We start from the raw sequence: 16,108 nt of genomic DNA, 5'->3' as shown, positions 1-16,108 counted from the left end.
GCAAATAACTTCTATCTTCAATCGTATTAAGCCTTCAAGTGCTTGATCTTCAGTCTTTCAAAGATTGAGTATGGCCACAGTAGGAGAAGAAGACCAATGTCCAACAACTAACTTCTATCTTCGATCGTATTAAGCCTTCAAGTGATTGATCTTCAGTCTTTCAAAGATTGAGTATGGCCATAGTAGGAGAAGAAGACCAATGTCCAACAACTACTTCTACTCGAACTTCAGCCTTCAAAAGGCTAAGTACATCTGCTTTTGATCATCTCAAGACAACAAGCGATCAACATAAAGGAAGGATGAAAATCTTGAAGGTGACATCATTTCGTGAAGAAAACAACAACGAAAAGATTCACAGTCGTGTCCCTTCACGCATGAAGAGGAAATTTTCTATTGACATAAGTATAAAAGGTTCCTTGATAGTGAAGTCAAAACTCATCGTATTGACGAATCCTACAAATGAAGAGGGTGATCAAAACCATGATGAAATAAGAGCTGCTGAAGTTTAAATGAAGAAGCTCCTCATCGCAAGAGCCTAAACTGCATGATGCTAGCCCGCATGAGTTTAAAATGTGAATGACCCCCCAAAAAAATATATATATTTGTACGAACTACATTACGACTTGATCCCTGTCATTATAAAGGATACGTAGGCAACTTAAAGAAATTTAAGTTCAGTCGTGGATAAAAAAAAATTGAACTATATTATGACTTGATCCCTATCATTAAGAAGGGTATGTAGGCAGCTTGAAAGAAACTTCAAGTTCAATCCAGTTAAAAAAAAAAAAAAAATTGAACTACGTCATGATTTGATCCCTTTCTTTAAAGGTACGAAGGAAACTTAAAGAAATTTAAGTTTAGTCCATCAGAAAAGGTACCGCAACCACCTAAGTATGATACTACAAGATTGATGTTGATCATCCTCGTTAAAGAATGACACTCCAGATTGAAGATGTTCGTCCCTATTGGGAGCAACACAATGAATTGAAGATGTTCATCCCTCGTAAGGAGCCAACACAGTAAATAAAAGGCATACACTTGGAATGCGCTTCGCTTCCTCTTTAAAATCAAACTTAGATGCTCCTCCATCTTCAAGTTCATAGGCTTCGTCGATGCTTTTCAATCTTTAAGTTTAGAGGCTTCATCGATGCTTCATTTTCATGCTCAAGTCTGGAGGTTTTGCAATGTCATTTTCACGCTCAAAGTCGCGAAGTCGAGCTCAACGTGAAGATTCATCAATGCTTCGTCAAACTCAAATGTGGAGGATTTGTCGATGCTTTGTCAAACTCAAATGCGAAGGTCTCGTTGATGCTTCTCCATCTTTAAGTTCAGAGACTCCATCGAAGCTGTTCCATATTCAAGTTCAAGATTGGCATGCACGACCCCACTTTCATTTTCAAGTACAAGGTCGGTGTATATGGCTCCGCTTCTTCTTCAAGTTCAAGGTCGGTGACTCCACTCCATCTTCAAGCTTAAAGGTCTGTGTGCATGGATCCGCTTGATCTTCAAGTTCATGGTCGGTGTGCATGGCTCGACTCCATCTTCAATGACTCGATCTATAAAATCATGACGCAGCTTCGCTTCATATCCAAAGTCTGGTGTGGTTCACTTCATCTCCAAACTGATGACGCGGCTTTACTTATCTTCAAAGTCGTGGCGTGGCTTCGCTTCATCTCCAAACTGATAGTGCAGCTTCGTTTCATCTCCAAAATGTTGGCGCAGTTTCGCTTTATCTCTCCAAAGTTTGGCGTGGTTCACTTCATCTCCAAAGTTGTGGCGTGGCTTCGCTTCATCTCCAAACTAAGGGCGCGACTTCGCTTCATCTCCAAAGTCGTGATGCGGTTTCTTTCCTCTCCAAAATATTGGCGCGGCTTCGCTTCATCTCCAAAGTCGTGGCATGGCTTCGTTTCATCTTCGAACTGATGGCGCGTTTTCACTTCATCTCCAAACGGATGACGCAGCTTCACTCCATCTTCAAAGTCGTGGTGCGGTTTCGTTTCCTCTCCAAAATATTGGTACAACTTCACCTCTTCTCCAAAATGTTGGTGTAGCTTCGCTTCCTCTAAAAAAATGTGGGTGTGGTTCCACCTCATATGCGAGATCAAGTTTGGTTTGCCTAGCTCTACCTCATATGTGAGGATAACTTTGGTCCATTTAGCTCCACCTCATATGCAAGGACAACTCTAGTCCGTCCGGTTCTGCCTTATACGCGAGATGGACTCTAGCCAACCTGACTCCGCTCAAAAACTTGATGGCATATTCTTCTCATCTTCAAAGTTTGATGGCATATCCACCTCATCTTCAATACTCGATGGCATATTTCCTCTTCAAATTTTGATCAAGGAGTAACATAATAAGGTAGACCTTATCGGGATCCTCCCTAGGGTGAAAGCATGGGAGAGTTGTAAGCCTTGGCGGGACCTCTCCCACGACGGTCAGGATATGTGAATGGTGCTACAAGGTAGACTTATCGGGATCCTCCCTAGGGTGAAAGCATGGGAGAGCTGTAATTCTTGCGGGGCCCCTCCCATGACGATCAGGATATGCGAACGGTGCTACAAGGTAGACCTTATCAGGATCCTCCTTAAGGTGAAAGCATGGGAGAGTTGTAAGCCTTGCAGGGCCCTCCCATGACGATTAAGATGCACGAACGACACTGCAAGATAGTCGGTGATCGAATGAGGAGGTCATAAGCCTTTGCAGGTCCCCCCATGACGATCAAGAGGCACGAACAGGCATACAGTAGATAGATCATACTAAGGTCATCCTACAAAAGAAGCGTTTGTACTCTCTTGAGTTGCGCTTTAACTCCTACAAAAGAGTAAGGGGGACAAGTTAGTAAACCTACGCAAAAAAAAAAAAAGTAAGGGGCAAGTAAAAAGAAAAAAAAAACAAGAAGAAGAAAAAAAAGAAAAAAGAAAAAAAAAAGAAAAAAAGTATGAAATTTTCTTTAAAAAAAAAAAAGGGAAGAAAGAAAAAAATTGAAAGAAGAAGAGGAAAATGAGAGAAAGGAAAGCGTAGAAGAAGAGGAGGGGATGAAGATAATAAAGAGGTTTTGGGTCTTATTTATAGAGGTTTCTAAGTTCCATAATAAATTAGAAAATTCAAATCAAATAAAGATTTGATTCAAAATATCAAATTTTTTATTAGATTTGCTAATTTGATTATATCCTAATTTCAAATTAAAAAAATTAAATTAAACAAATTCCCTATCTAATTTGATTTTATTAGATTTTGTCACTTAATTTATCTTCAATTAAGATTTGGACATATTCCAAATTTTATTCAATCAAATTTAAATTGTGGATAAAATCACAAATTAAAACTTGGTCATATTCCAAATTTTATTCGAAACCAAATTGTTCTACATTGAGATTAAATTGTAAATAAAATCTCAAATTAAAATTTGGGCATATTCCAAATTTTATCCCAAATCTAAATCATCATGTTTTTATCGTCAAGCCAAATTATTAATGATAAAATATCAAACTAAAATTTGGGCATATTCCAAATTTTATCCCAAATTTAAATCACAAAATCACCAGACTTTTATCCTCGAGCCAAATTATTAAGGATAAAATCTCAAATTAAAATTTGGGCATCTTCCAAATTTTATATCAAATTCATCTAAATTTAAGTTCTTATCTTTATTTCCAAATCAAGTTGTGGGAAAGATCTAAAATTCATCCCAAATTAAAATTTGGCCATATTCCAAATTCAAGTATCCTATTGAGTTTTTATCTTCGATCAAAATAAATTACGAATAAAAAAAAAATTGGGACAAAGCTCAAAATTTTTCATAAATTTGGCGATATTCCAAATTTTATCCCAAATTCAAGTTGAATTTAGGTACTAAATTCATAGTTTGAATGACACATCAATTGAGTCAAATTCAATAACAAATATATTTGGATTTTGATTCCAACTTTATATTTTTCAAGATTTATCCACCCATATATGTGCATAAATATCGAAAGAGGAATGAGAAATTTTGGACCAATCACAAGTTGCCACGTCATTTACTACATTAATGACAGAAATTCCAAATTATTAAATTTGGGCTCAATTAGGAGTTGACATATGTCTTGAATTGAAGTTGAAGACAAACTAAAGATGGCGCCACGTGGTTTTATCATGACAGTTAATAGATAAGATTAATTTGACCCAATTTGATATTATTATTTGGGTCAAAGTCTAACTAAGCTAAAAAATAGGCTGAATTGACCCAAATGTCAAATCAGGCCTAAATCCGATTAATTGGGCTCAAAGGCCAGACCCATGGATCAACCAAGCCCACCTGTGAACTCTATAAATAGAGAAACTCTCCTCATTTGGAGGGGTCAGCAATTCTACACTCTAGAGAGCTTAGAGAGAATTCTCTACCATCAGAAGATTCCTTCCCTTTGGAGATGCAAGCATTCTGAAGACCGAAGTCCTTTGAAGATACAAGCATTCTGAAGACCGAAGTCCTTTGAAGATACAAACATTCTGAAGGCTGAAAAAGATAAGCATTCTGAACATGCTTGAAGACTGAAGTCCTTTGAAGATACAAGCATTCTCCTAAGACTCGAAGCTCAAGAACATCCACACACCCCGCTTCTATACATCAAGCGTACACATTCAATCGAGAGAGAATTAGAGGATCAAATACTAGAGATCGAACCACATCGCATCAAATCAACATCAACACCAACTCAAGTTCAGCTCCACGAAACAAGTTTCTCTGGAAGCCTCGTGCGAACACTAATCATCCAAAAAGATCAACAAGTCCAAATACCGATCACCCAAGAAGATCAACAAGCCCAAAGGCTGATCAGAAGATCAACAAACCCAAAGGTCAATCACCCAAGAAGATCAACAAGCCCAAAGGCCGATCACCCAAGAAGATCAACAAGTTCAAAGTTTGATCACCTAAGAAGATCAACAAGCCCAAAGGCCGATCACCTAAGAAGATCAACAAGCCTAAAGACCGATCACAACAAGCCCAAAGGCCGATCACCTAAGAAGATCAACAAGCCCAAAGGCTCAGAAGATCAACAAGCCCAAAAATCCCAAAGGCCGATATCAACAAGCCCAAAGGCCGATCACATAAGAAGATCAACAAGCCCAAAGGCGGCCGATCACCCAAGAAGATCAACAAGCCCAAAGGCCAATCGTTCAAGAAGATCCAACTTAAAGTTTATGCTTTATTTTGAAAGCATCAAAATACTATATATTAGAGATTGTACCCACTTTCCATAAAATTAATACAAATACAAAGTTCAAGTTCCATGAAATAAATTTCTCTTGAAATCTCGTGCGAATAGCAACCATATATATTTATACAATTAAATATATAAAACATTATAAAGATGACCTTTGACTTTCAAGTTGACTTTAAAAAAATAGTTTTTCTTAAGAAAAAAAGGTTTTTAAGTGAAACAACATTGAAAATATAATAAAAAGATTTTTGAAATGTTACAACCTCCTTTGATTATAAAAATTAAAAAAAAAACAAATATAATTGATCAGAAAATACATTTTACAATGGTTTAAAATGCCAATCGAATACAATTGTGTCAGCCTTTGACCATGGATGGTTTAGATTTTGATTTTGATCTTCCTTTTGAAAATTATTGTTGAATCAAACTGTTTTGAAGTGACTGATTTATTGAATGGTGCTAAAACCTCTCTTTGTAAAGTCCCGTGCTTGACTGAAGAATTTTGAGAATTGTTTTGTGAAAATTTCGTTTGTGCATATGAAGAAGAATCTGAATCATGTAGCTCAAGCTACCATGCTTGTTAAGGAGATTTAGCTAATACATTTTGATATCAAAGTTGTATGTGCTAACTCAATATCCTTGAAGTGCTCTAGAGGTCAACCAAATACTACTAATTCTTTAAACACTACTTTTAATCCTCCAGGCACGACTGTTTTAAAAGGCATGAACATGCCGCCAATAAATTAAAACACCTTTCAAAATACCTTTCAAAATACTTCTCATATTTAAAGTAATTGAAAAAAAACTTAAATCAGTCTAAAATAAAGAAAACTGAAAACATTTTCACAGATAGAAAAAATGTCAAACTATTTACAGAAATAACTATTCGCACAAGATTTCAAGCGAAATTTATTTCGTGGAACTTGAACATGAGTTGATGTTGATGTTGAGGTTGGTTTGATGTGATGTGGTTTGATCTCTAGAACTTGATCTTCTGATTCTCTCTTGGTAGGGTGGATGTGCTTGACTTGAAGAAGAAAAACACCGAACGTTCTTGAAGTAGAAGTCTTGGAAGAGTGTTTGTGTCTTCAAGGGTCCCAAGTGTTTGTGTCTTCAAGGGTTTTCTGTCTTCTAGGAGTGCAGCTTCAGGAGTCTTTGGAGTCTTCTTCTACTGGTTGATGAATTCTCTTTAGGCTCTCTAAATGTAGAATTGCTTGTATCTTCAAAGGCTGAAGGCTTGTATCTTCGAGAAGCTTGTATCTTCAAATGACTTCAGTCTTCAGAATGTTTGTATTTCAAAGGACTTCAATCTTTAGGTGTGATCAGCTTCACGAGTCTTCTGATTGTAGAGAATTCCTATAAGCTCTCTAGAATATAGAATTGCTGACCTCTCTAAATGAGGAGAGTTTCTCTATTTATAGAGTTCACAGGTGGGCTCGGGCTCGGTTGATCCATGGATCTGGCCTTTGGGCCCAATTAGTTAGACTTGGATTTAGTTGGTTCATGGGTCTGGCGACTCAATTAATCGGATTTAAGCCTGATTTAACATTTGGATCAAATTCAAACTATTTTTGGGCTTAGTTGGACTTTGACCCAAATAATAATATCAAATTGGGTCAAATTAATCTTATTTGATTCAACGGTCATGATAAAACATGTGGCATATCAAAATTTGTCTTCAACTTCAATTTAGGACATATGTCAATTCCTAATTGAGCCTAAATTTTAAAGATTTTGAATTTCATCATTAATTTAGTAAATGACGTGGCAACTTGTGATTGGTCCAAAATTTCTCATTAAACAATAACAAAAAAAAAAAGTCATATCAATCTTTATAAAAAAAAAAAAATAATAAATTTTGTTACTTTTTATAAATAGTTTATCTTATTTTTCTATTTTTGCCAACTCTTTTCTACCTTTTCAACAAACATAACTTATGGACAAGATGAATTTTCTTTCTAAATTGTGTGTGAACACTAAACTAGCTTTTTAAATTCTAGATTTGAATCTTAACTAAAGTACAAAGGGCAACATAAAATATAATAATAATAAGTAATAAATGAATGTAATGATTATGTCACAAATATGATTTTGATCAAAGGGTGGGTGTAATCTTATTATATGTTAGAAGGCAAAAAGATTTCAGAAAATTAATGTCACGTGATATATTGAAACCAAAATAAATTGGAAAATGAAAGGGAAAAAAGAAAAAAAAAAAAAAAGTTGTAGAGGAGGAAAGAGAGTCAACCCAGAATCCTCCATATTCAATTCTGCTGTAATTGGCACAACACACAAAAACGCGTTGTTTGTTTTTGTTTCTTTTTGAAATAATTAAGAGTCAAAATTATATGCCTTTGGTTTGAACAATAACAAGAACAACCCAAACTCAATCACATCAACCATGACAAAGTCCAACCTGTCCCACCACTACCATATAATTTAATCTTTCTTTTACAAATTTACCAATACAAAATGGGTTAAATAAACAAACCCAAATCAAAATCCAACCTCTTTTTCTCTTCTTTTCTGAACTTCCAATGGAGTAATGAATTCTTCCATTCAAAGCCAACTTACTTTTTGCTCTTCTTCTCTTTCCCATCTTCTTCTTCTCCTTCAGAAATGAAAGATCCTCGCACTACTCAAACCGCCGCCGCCATAGCTACTTCAAACATGGACGCTTTGACCACTACACTTTGCAATTCCATCGGAGCTTTAGGGCGTGGTTTTGATGTCACCGCTGATATTCGTCTTCTTTACTGCAAGGGAACACCTGGGTCGAGGCTGGTTCACCTCGATGATGCCCGTACCAGGGATCTTGTTTTGTCTGATGGGGTTGTGGTTCCCAATGTGCCTGATGATGTTCAGTGTTCTTCAGATTCCAGGGCAACCGAAAACGTCCCTGTATGCAGCTTTCACAAGGTGAATTTCGAGTTCTTCTTTCTATTCGGCCTTGTTTTTTTTGCTTATCTTCAACCCTTTCTTGTCCCTTGTTGTATTTCCCTTCCTAAATGCTTACTGATTCAATTTTGTTCTCCCTCTCTTCTGCTTGCTTACATCTGATACTTGAATCATTACTATCTAGGCACTATTCTTTTTAGACTTTCTGATCTCTACTGCTATTGTTTTCTCCCTGTACATATATGTTTTTGATACCTTTACTGCTGTGGTCTGATTCCAGGTGTTCTTATGTGAGTCTAAGTTCTTAGATTGCTATTCTGTCTAATTAATTTTTATGTCATTTCCTTTCTTGAGCTTGTTGCCTGCCCTTATAGAGCTTACTAAAGCATACACTAAGTTAGAACTATTGCATTACAGTACGAAAGTTATTTTGAAATAGCTGTAAGTTTGCAACTTGATCATTGGCCCAATTGTGGATACAGTAAAAGAGAACAAATCAGGTCCGAGACAAGCTTGAAATGAAGTTAAAGGTTCAAACCCTAATTCAAGCAGCTATGTGAATAATGTCAGTGCATTTTACAGACTTCTGAGTTGTAAAAGTTGTGGCCACAAGTCATTGATTTATTTTTGGATGAAGCTTTCTGGTTTGCATTTGATTTTTAATTTTAACTAGATAATTAAAATCAATCTGGTTCATTAGGAACTCTATTTAAATTGAGGACTTTTTGTCGGTTAAGTTTAAATGCTCAATATGTCCCATTGATTCATGGAATTTCAGATGGCAGAATACTTCAATCAGAAATCGGATATATCTGGAAACATCCCTCTTGGAAGCTTTAATGCCATGTTCAATTTCAGTGGTTCTTGGCAAGTCGATGCCGCAGCTACAAAATCACTTGCTATGATTGGATACTATATTCCTCTCTTTAAGGTTGCATTGAAAAACTCAAACTTAGTCTTATGTGAGGACATCAAGCGCGCTGTGCCTTACACATGGGATCCTGTGTCCTTGGCTAGGTAAGCTATATATTGTTGTCTGTGGTTTGATGTGCTTTGCTCAAAGTTCATTTCATGGGAGGAATTAAATTTGAAGTACATCACTTCATCTTCCCGATAAATATATAGTCTACATAACTCCTTTAATATTTTGAGTCATGAGATAATGTGTCATGCCTGACATAAATAATATGCATTAATACTCTCCTCATATGGAGTAGGGCTGCCTTGCCTGTGGAAAAATGATCTTATAACTGGAAACAGGATGTGGAGACTTTCATCAAGGACCTTGTTCATGCTTTGAAATCATGTTAGATCACTGTTCCTGAAGCATAAGGTGTTGTGGCCAACACAACAGGTTTAGAAACAACTCTTATATTGATAAGTAGATAATCCAATGCTTTGAAGTGTTTATAGTGTGCATCTTTGCCCCTTCTCTATTATAAAGGCAACTTAGTATCATGTAGTCTTGGCAAACACATTGTAATTTAGACAATTACCCTGTAAGTTATAGAGGTTAGGGTGAGAATGAGGCCAGTTGGTCACTGTCCTGCATATGAGCTTGCAAGTGGGTTGATAATAATTTGTAACTGGGACTTCTTTTGCTTCATCAGTTTTATTGAAAATTTTGGTACGCATATCATTACATCGGCAACTATTGGTGGAAGAGATGTGGTATATATCAGGCAACACCAGTCATCTCCCTTGTCAGAGTTGGAGATTGAGCACTATGTGAAAGAGGTTGGAGAACAGCGATTTCTTGACTCGAAAAGTCAGTCAACTGCTAGCCCCTTGAGTTACAAGGATAAGGTGAGTAGACAACAAGCAAGTTCACTGTTCAGTTGCAGTGTATATCTTGAGGATCTCAAGTAGTTGTCATTGCAAACCGTCAAGTCTTTTTTCGCCTGGTTTTGTAAGCATATGGGATATTATGCTTCTATTAGCTTGAGTCTCAAAATGTAAATACTCATGATCCCAGTTTCTTGCAGGATGTTACTGTAATTTTTAGGAGAAGAGGTGGTGATGATCTTGTTCAGAGTCATGCCCAGTGGGCAAAGACTGTAAAGTCAGCCCCAGATGTGATCAACATGACATTTACCCCCATCGTCTCCATGCTTGAAGGAGTGCCTGGTGTTAAGCATTTAGCCCGTGCTATTGACCTATATTTGGAATGTAAGTACATTTCTATTAGTATTTTTCTTTGCTGAACACTTATATTAGTCATAACATATAAAGTAGTTATGGACCTAAAAATATGTTTTAATGGTGACAAACTAATTTATATATATTTTTTTCCTTTCTTGTTGGGGGGATGACTTGTCCTGCTCATGAGCTGTACCAATTTCATTGCGCTCTTGTAATTAAATTTAAAAACAAATTTGGATCTGTATTAATCTGCTATAAGTTGTGCAGTAGTCATTAACCACCTTTTGAACTTAAGAATGTAGAAATTTCAAGTGATTTTTAGGTGCTAAAAAATGGGTCAAATTTATTAATTCCCTCGTGCTCTTTTAACATTTGTAGAAAAAGAAGTCATGGTGGCAAAATAATAATTTTTCTAATGCAGTTCATTCCATCAATCTATAACACTGCAAACAGTATGATCTTTGCTTATTGTGCATCTTGTAGGCATTTTTCTCAATTTTGAACACCGTTAGTTACCAATGAGAGTCTCCTCTTGAACTTTATGTTCCTTGAGAGGGTTGCCTAAAATGTTCACAGATCCCTTTGAACCATGGCTCTGAACTTGGTTTCTGTACTTCCTGCTAAAACATATTGCTTCACGCTTCTGAAGATTATATAGTTTTTATCCAACAAAGTGCATTTTATAGGCATTAGTTAATGTTGCTTGATATAAGGACGTTGGTTTTCTTTCCAATATTTTAGTTAAATTGCGGAGTCATTGTTATTCTCACAGACAAGCCCCCGATCGAGGATCTGCAGTATTTTTTGGATTTTCAAATTGGTAGAGCATGGGCTCCTGAACAAACTAACCTGCAAAGAAAAGAGCCCTTGTGTCCTTCACTTCAGTTCAGCTTGATGGGTCCAAAGCTTTATATTAGCCCCGATCAGGTATTCTTCATCTCCATAGCCAACTGGCTTCGAACTGAGTTTTCCTTGTCAAATCTGATGGTTCTGCTAATGAAGTAGATTATAATAGTTGCACTATTCGGGTTTAAGCTGCTTCCATAGTAATACAGACAGTGGTGTAGCGAAATCAAAACTTACAGATAGTGTTCTGCATATGGTTGTATTTTTGTAATTGGAAGATGCTTCCTCTTATGCAGTCTTGCAGACGGGTCCTTTCCACTGAATTATATGCCTTTTGTCTTAGTCTTTGGGAGTATTTGTTTGTTTCCCATTTTTGTATTAAACTTTTGTATTGCTGACACTAACGGAAAGTAATCTTCTTCGGAAAAGGGCTGTATCTTATCAATTCAGATGATATGAAGAACATAACACTCTATTTCACTCTCTAGTCTCTTATCAATCATGTCATGTTATTGCAGATTACAGTTGGCCGTAAACCTGTAACTGGTCTTAGGCTCAACCTTGAAGGCTGTAAGCAGAATCGACTTGCTATCCATCTTCAACATCTGGTGTCTCTACCAAAAATTCTGCAACCCCATTGGGACTCGCATGTAGCCATAGGTGCCCCAAAATGGCATGGCCCTGAGGAGCAGGACAGCAGGTGGTTTGAGCCCATCAAGTGGAAGAACTTCTCACATGTAAGCACGGCACCCATCGAGTACACTGAAGCCAATATTGGAGACTTATCTGGTGTTCACATCGTGACTGGAGCGCAGCTTGGTGTTTGGGACTTCGGTGCCAAAAACGTACTATATTTAAAACTTCTCTTCTCAAAGGTGCCTGGCTGCACGATTCGACGATCAGTCTGGGATCATAGCCCCTCCACTCCCGCTACTCCATTGAGATCTGATGGTGCCTCATCATCTTCCAAGACAAGAATTTCTGAAGATAAGAAGGAAGACAGTTCAACCAATGCTGGAAAACTCGCAAAAATAGTTGACTTGACAGAAATGTCCAAGGGACCCCAGGATATTCCAGGTCATTGGTTGGTTACGGGGGCAAAACTCGGTGTCGACAAGGGACGAATAGTATTACGCATCAAGTACTCATTGCTGAACTACTGATCGGTCCTTGGTCGGGTTTCACTTTACAAACTATAAACAGAAGAGCATTTTTTGCACAGAATTCATGTTTTCTTTTTCCTTCTCATCCTACATTGTACATCTTACCAGTTTAGTTTCTAGCCATTTTTTTGTTATGTTGATTGTCACAATCATTTAATTATAGTCATGTTGTTGTATTCATCATAGTTTTCATTATTGTTAGACGACAAAGGCTTTGCTGCAAAATGACAATTACAAATAGGACTAGAACCACCCTTTTCAATTTCCACTCAAAACGTAGATTTGCTGTTAGAACTTGGAAGGGCTGCAGCAACCTCCAAGATAATCTATCCCTACTCCTTAACCACTTTGGAATAAGGATATTGCCATATTATATCATCCTGTTTTTAAATATTCCCGTCAAAAAAAAAAAAAAAAAAAAAAAAGACGACGACGACAAATTGACCCTAACTAAACTAATATAAAACTTGAACTATCATGTACTATTCCGAGAAATTTGTACGGGTGACCTCTTGAGAAATTTTTTGTCATGACAGTGACCATAATTGAACTAATATAAAACTTGAACTATCATGTAATATTCTGAGAACTTTTTATGGTGACTTGTTGAGGAGCTTCCATGATTGATGATCGACCTGTCACAAGGGATCCCAGCCTTCATGAGCTTTTCTACCACTTATTGCGATAGGGATGACCATATTTATCATAGCCTTAACGCGATCGCGACTTAATTTTACCCACAAAAATCGTAAAAATAAAAATGAGATTACGATAGAGGCGATCATGATTTAGTAATCGTAAAAATAAAAATGAGATTACGATAGGGGCGATCGTGATTTAGTTTTACCAATAGAAGTCCTAATAATAAAAATGAGGTAAGGGCTATTCTGGTAATCGCGTTAGAGGATACATGAATATCATGTATGGTTATCGCAATCGCGTTAGGGTTACAAATACCATCCCTAATGCAATAAGTTGTAAAAATGCGAAAGTGGGATTTGACGTAAGCAAAATGTTAGATTTCATACCCTTGTGAAGGGTGAATCATCAATCATGAAGACACTAGTGAAGAGGTCATCCGTACAAAAACTTCTATTATCCTTCCACCCTATATATTATCCAAATAATAATAATAATTAATAAAATGATATTCTGTTATATGCTTGGAAGTGGTTCTTCAATTTCCAAAAAACTTTAGATGTAATACTATGTTTAATAACAGTTTTGTTTTTAATTTTCGGTTTTTAAAATTGGGTGCTTGTTTCCTTGTAATTTCTTTATTATACTTCTCTCTCTAAAAAAAATCAAATTTTTAGTTTAAAAAAAAATCTTCGCTTTGATTTAAGAAACTTAAAAAATAATAATAATAAAAAAAAAAATAGCGGGCTGATTCTCTTTATTATAGTTTTCAGAATTTAGTATTGTAAGACTTTGAAATTCAATTACCTAAGAATCACTATTACCGATTTGCAATGAGAATAGATTAAAAATTGTGAGATCCAATTTATTTTTATTGATGATAGATGAGAATAAAATGTAAGATTCATCTTAAATTTGAGAATCTCATTATGATTTCAGAATCCCTAAAATAGTGATCAATCTTATTCTCATTCCTTATTTCGTAACATTATAACTTTTTAAAACATTTGCTCTTTCTTTCTCATGTTAACCACTCTCAAACATTTTTTTTTAATTTTATATTTCTCTAATTTCGTCCGACATCTTACATCAATTCGAACCTAAAAAACTCTATATTTTGTTCTTCTTGAAAATAATATGGAGAAAATGGACATTTTCTAGGACACCTTATCAAAACTTTAAGGCAAATAGGCTGCTTTGTGACATTATTGTATTTAAGGTCTCAACTAGATTCAAAATGAGTCTTCTTCCCATTAAAGATGAAAACCTTTCAATTTCCTTCTTAATCTTCTTTCCCATCTCATCAACCTGCTATAATTATCCACTTAACTCAAAATCCTAGTGAAAATCAACAAAAACAAAATGAATAAGAATGTTATTTCTTCAATACTGTTCAGTAGAAATTGTCTTTTATTTAGTAACAACATTAATTTTCATTCAAGAAAGGCACAAATGTGACTATGTTTTCAAGATATATGGATGAAAAATTTAATGAAATTTTTATTTACTTATTTATTTTGTTAAAGTTAACATATTTGTCAAAGCCAAAAAGAGCATAGCTCAATTGACATTTGGTTTTCGGTTTTTAATATTTTCTTTTTTTCTTCCAAACTTTTATTTTGATTTCCACTTTTGTTTTGGACTTTTTTTTAATAGATTGAAATATGATATTTTTGTTTCTTAATGACACTCTTTCAAATAAAAAAACATACAAGCGCTATAATAAGTGGTTTTTTTTTCTAAACAACAAATATATATGCACCATAATAATTAAAATACTAAAAGATACTTAACGTTAAAGTTTGTTTTTATATATACTCTCGGTTTGATTTGGTTTTGATTGGTTTTTTAGAAGAAAAAAAAAAAAAAAACCAATCCGAACCAATACTTTTTTGTTTTCTCCAAATACAAATCAATATGTTCCATTTTAGACTAAAAAACCAAACTAATCCATTAGATCAAATTGGATTGGTTTAGTTTTTCAGTTTTTCGATTTTTTTGTTTTACTTCTACCTGATTCCTTCATGGTTAGTAAACACGCATACAATGAAAATTTATCTAAAGTCTCACTCATCAAAATGATATTTATTCTTATACATGTAAACACACATCGATAGTTTATGAAAATCGCCTTATTTTCATGTAGAAAAAAAAGGACAATATAATTAAACAGCTTTTGAATTGAAAACGACACATAATCGATGTTGTATATAGAGCATAGAAAAGTGAAACTACATGGCCTGCTTGAAAGCTAAAGCATATATTTATTTAATAATTAAGCACTCCAATCATTTAGGCAAAGCATCTGAGATCATGATTATTGGTTTAGTGTTCTCCTTTCCTAACACACCAAAAATATTATTCCATTTTTAATGACGTAATTATTCTGAGTCTCATATGGAACTTTGGTCCGGCTAAATAGTTTATACAATCCAACAAATTACAACTTGGGCTCTCCGAAGAGGAAGTTTCTTAAGACTTAGTCAAAACCAAAAGCTGATGATGGAAGCTTTTTGGAGCATTAAGAGATTGATTCTGCTTGTAATTTTGCATTTGTTACTTTGTTTTGTACCTACAATACAGGCTACAAGCAAAGCAAAAACTTGATGGTGGATCCAGTTGTTATTATCGATTTGGTTTTATGCATCCATGTGTGTCATCAACTGAATAACTATCAGATGTGACACTCTTTTCTTTCCCATGCATTCAAGAAACCCTTATATATACACATTATGTTCAATCTTACCTTTCCAATCATTATAAACTATACTTTTTCCCACCACATACCACATTGGAAGATCTCCCTAGCCCACTTCCTAAATATATGGTATGTGTTTTGATGTTTTTCATCTTCATTTCACTTCTTTTAATTCAGTTAAACCTACCAGTTTCGTAACAGTCTTGTTTCATCTTTCTTGTTTATAAGAACTAGAAACATAAAAGTCCTATTTGTAATTATTTCGTTTTTAGTCGAATTTAAAGAACCAAAACAAGTTTTTAAAAACTATTACTTTTAGTTTTTAAATTTTGGCTTGGTTTTTTAAAACATGGGTAAAAAGTAGATAACAAAGAAATTTTGAGGTGCTAGAGGTATTTTTTGTAGGCTTAATTTTCAAAAACTAAAAATATAAAACAAAATGGTTATAAAACGGGACCGACTATATTAGATAACTATTTATGTTTTTGTTTTCTTGGTGAAAAATAAACATAAGCATAAAC

The 16,108-nt window shown here is 35.1% G+C and overlaps 1 protein-coding gene across 1 annotated transcript; it reads left to right on the top strand.

Moving 5' to 3' along the window:
• The first annotated feature begins 7,665 nt into the window (after positions 1–7,665).
• Positions 7,666–12,430, top strand: LOC120074174 (MAC/Perforin domain-containing protein). The gene is made up of 6 exons (XM_039027201.2): positions 7,666–8,120; positions 8,878–9,116; positions 9,710–9,905; positions 10,085–10,268; positions 11,014–11,168; positions 11,606–12,430. Exons 1-6 carry the CDS (start codon positions 7,821–7,823, stop codon positions 12,248–12,250), a joined length of 1,719 nt encoding a protein of 572 aa, XP_038883129.1. The 5' UTR covers positions 7,666–7,820; the 3' UTR covers positions 12,251–12,430.
• The last annotated feature ends 3,678 nt before the right edge of the window (positions 12,431–16,108 follow it).

Source organism: Benincasa hispida, chromosome 3, assembly GCF_027475165.1.
Source record: "Benincasa hispida cultivar pf3 chromosome 3, pf3_genome.v1.1, whole genome shotgun sequence".
NCBI lineage: Eukaryota > Viridiplantae > Streptophyta > Magnoliopsida > Cucurbitales > Cucurbitaceae > Benincasa > Benincasa hispida.
Note: the sequence above shows the minus strand (reverse complement) of the source record. Positions and strands in the feature narration are given on the sequence as shown.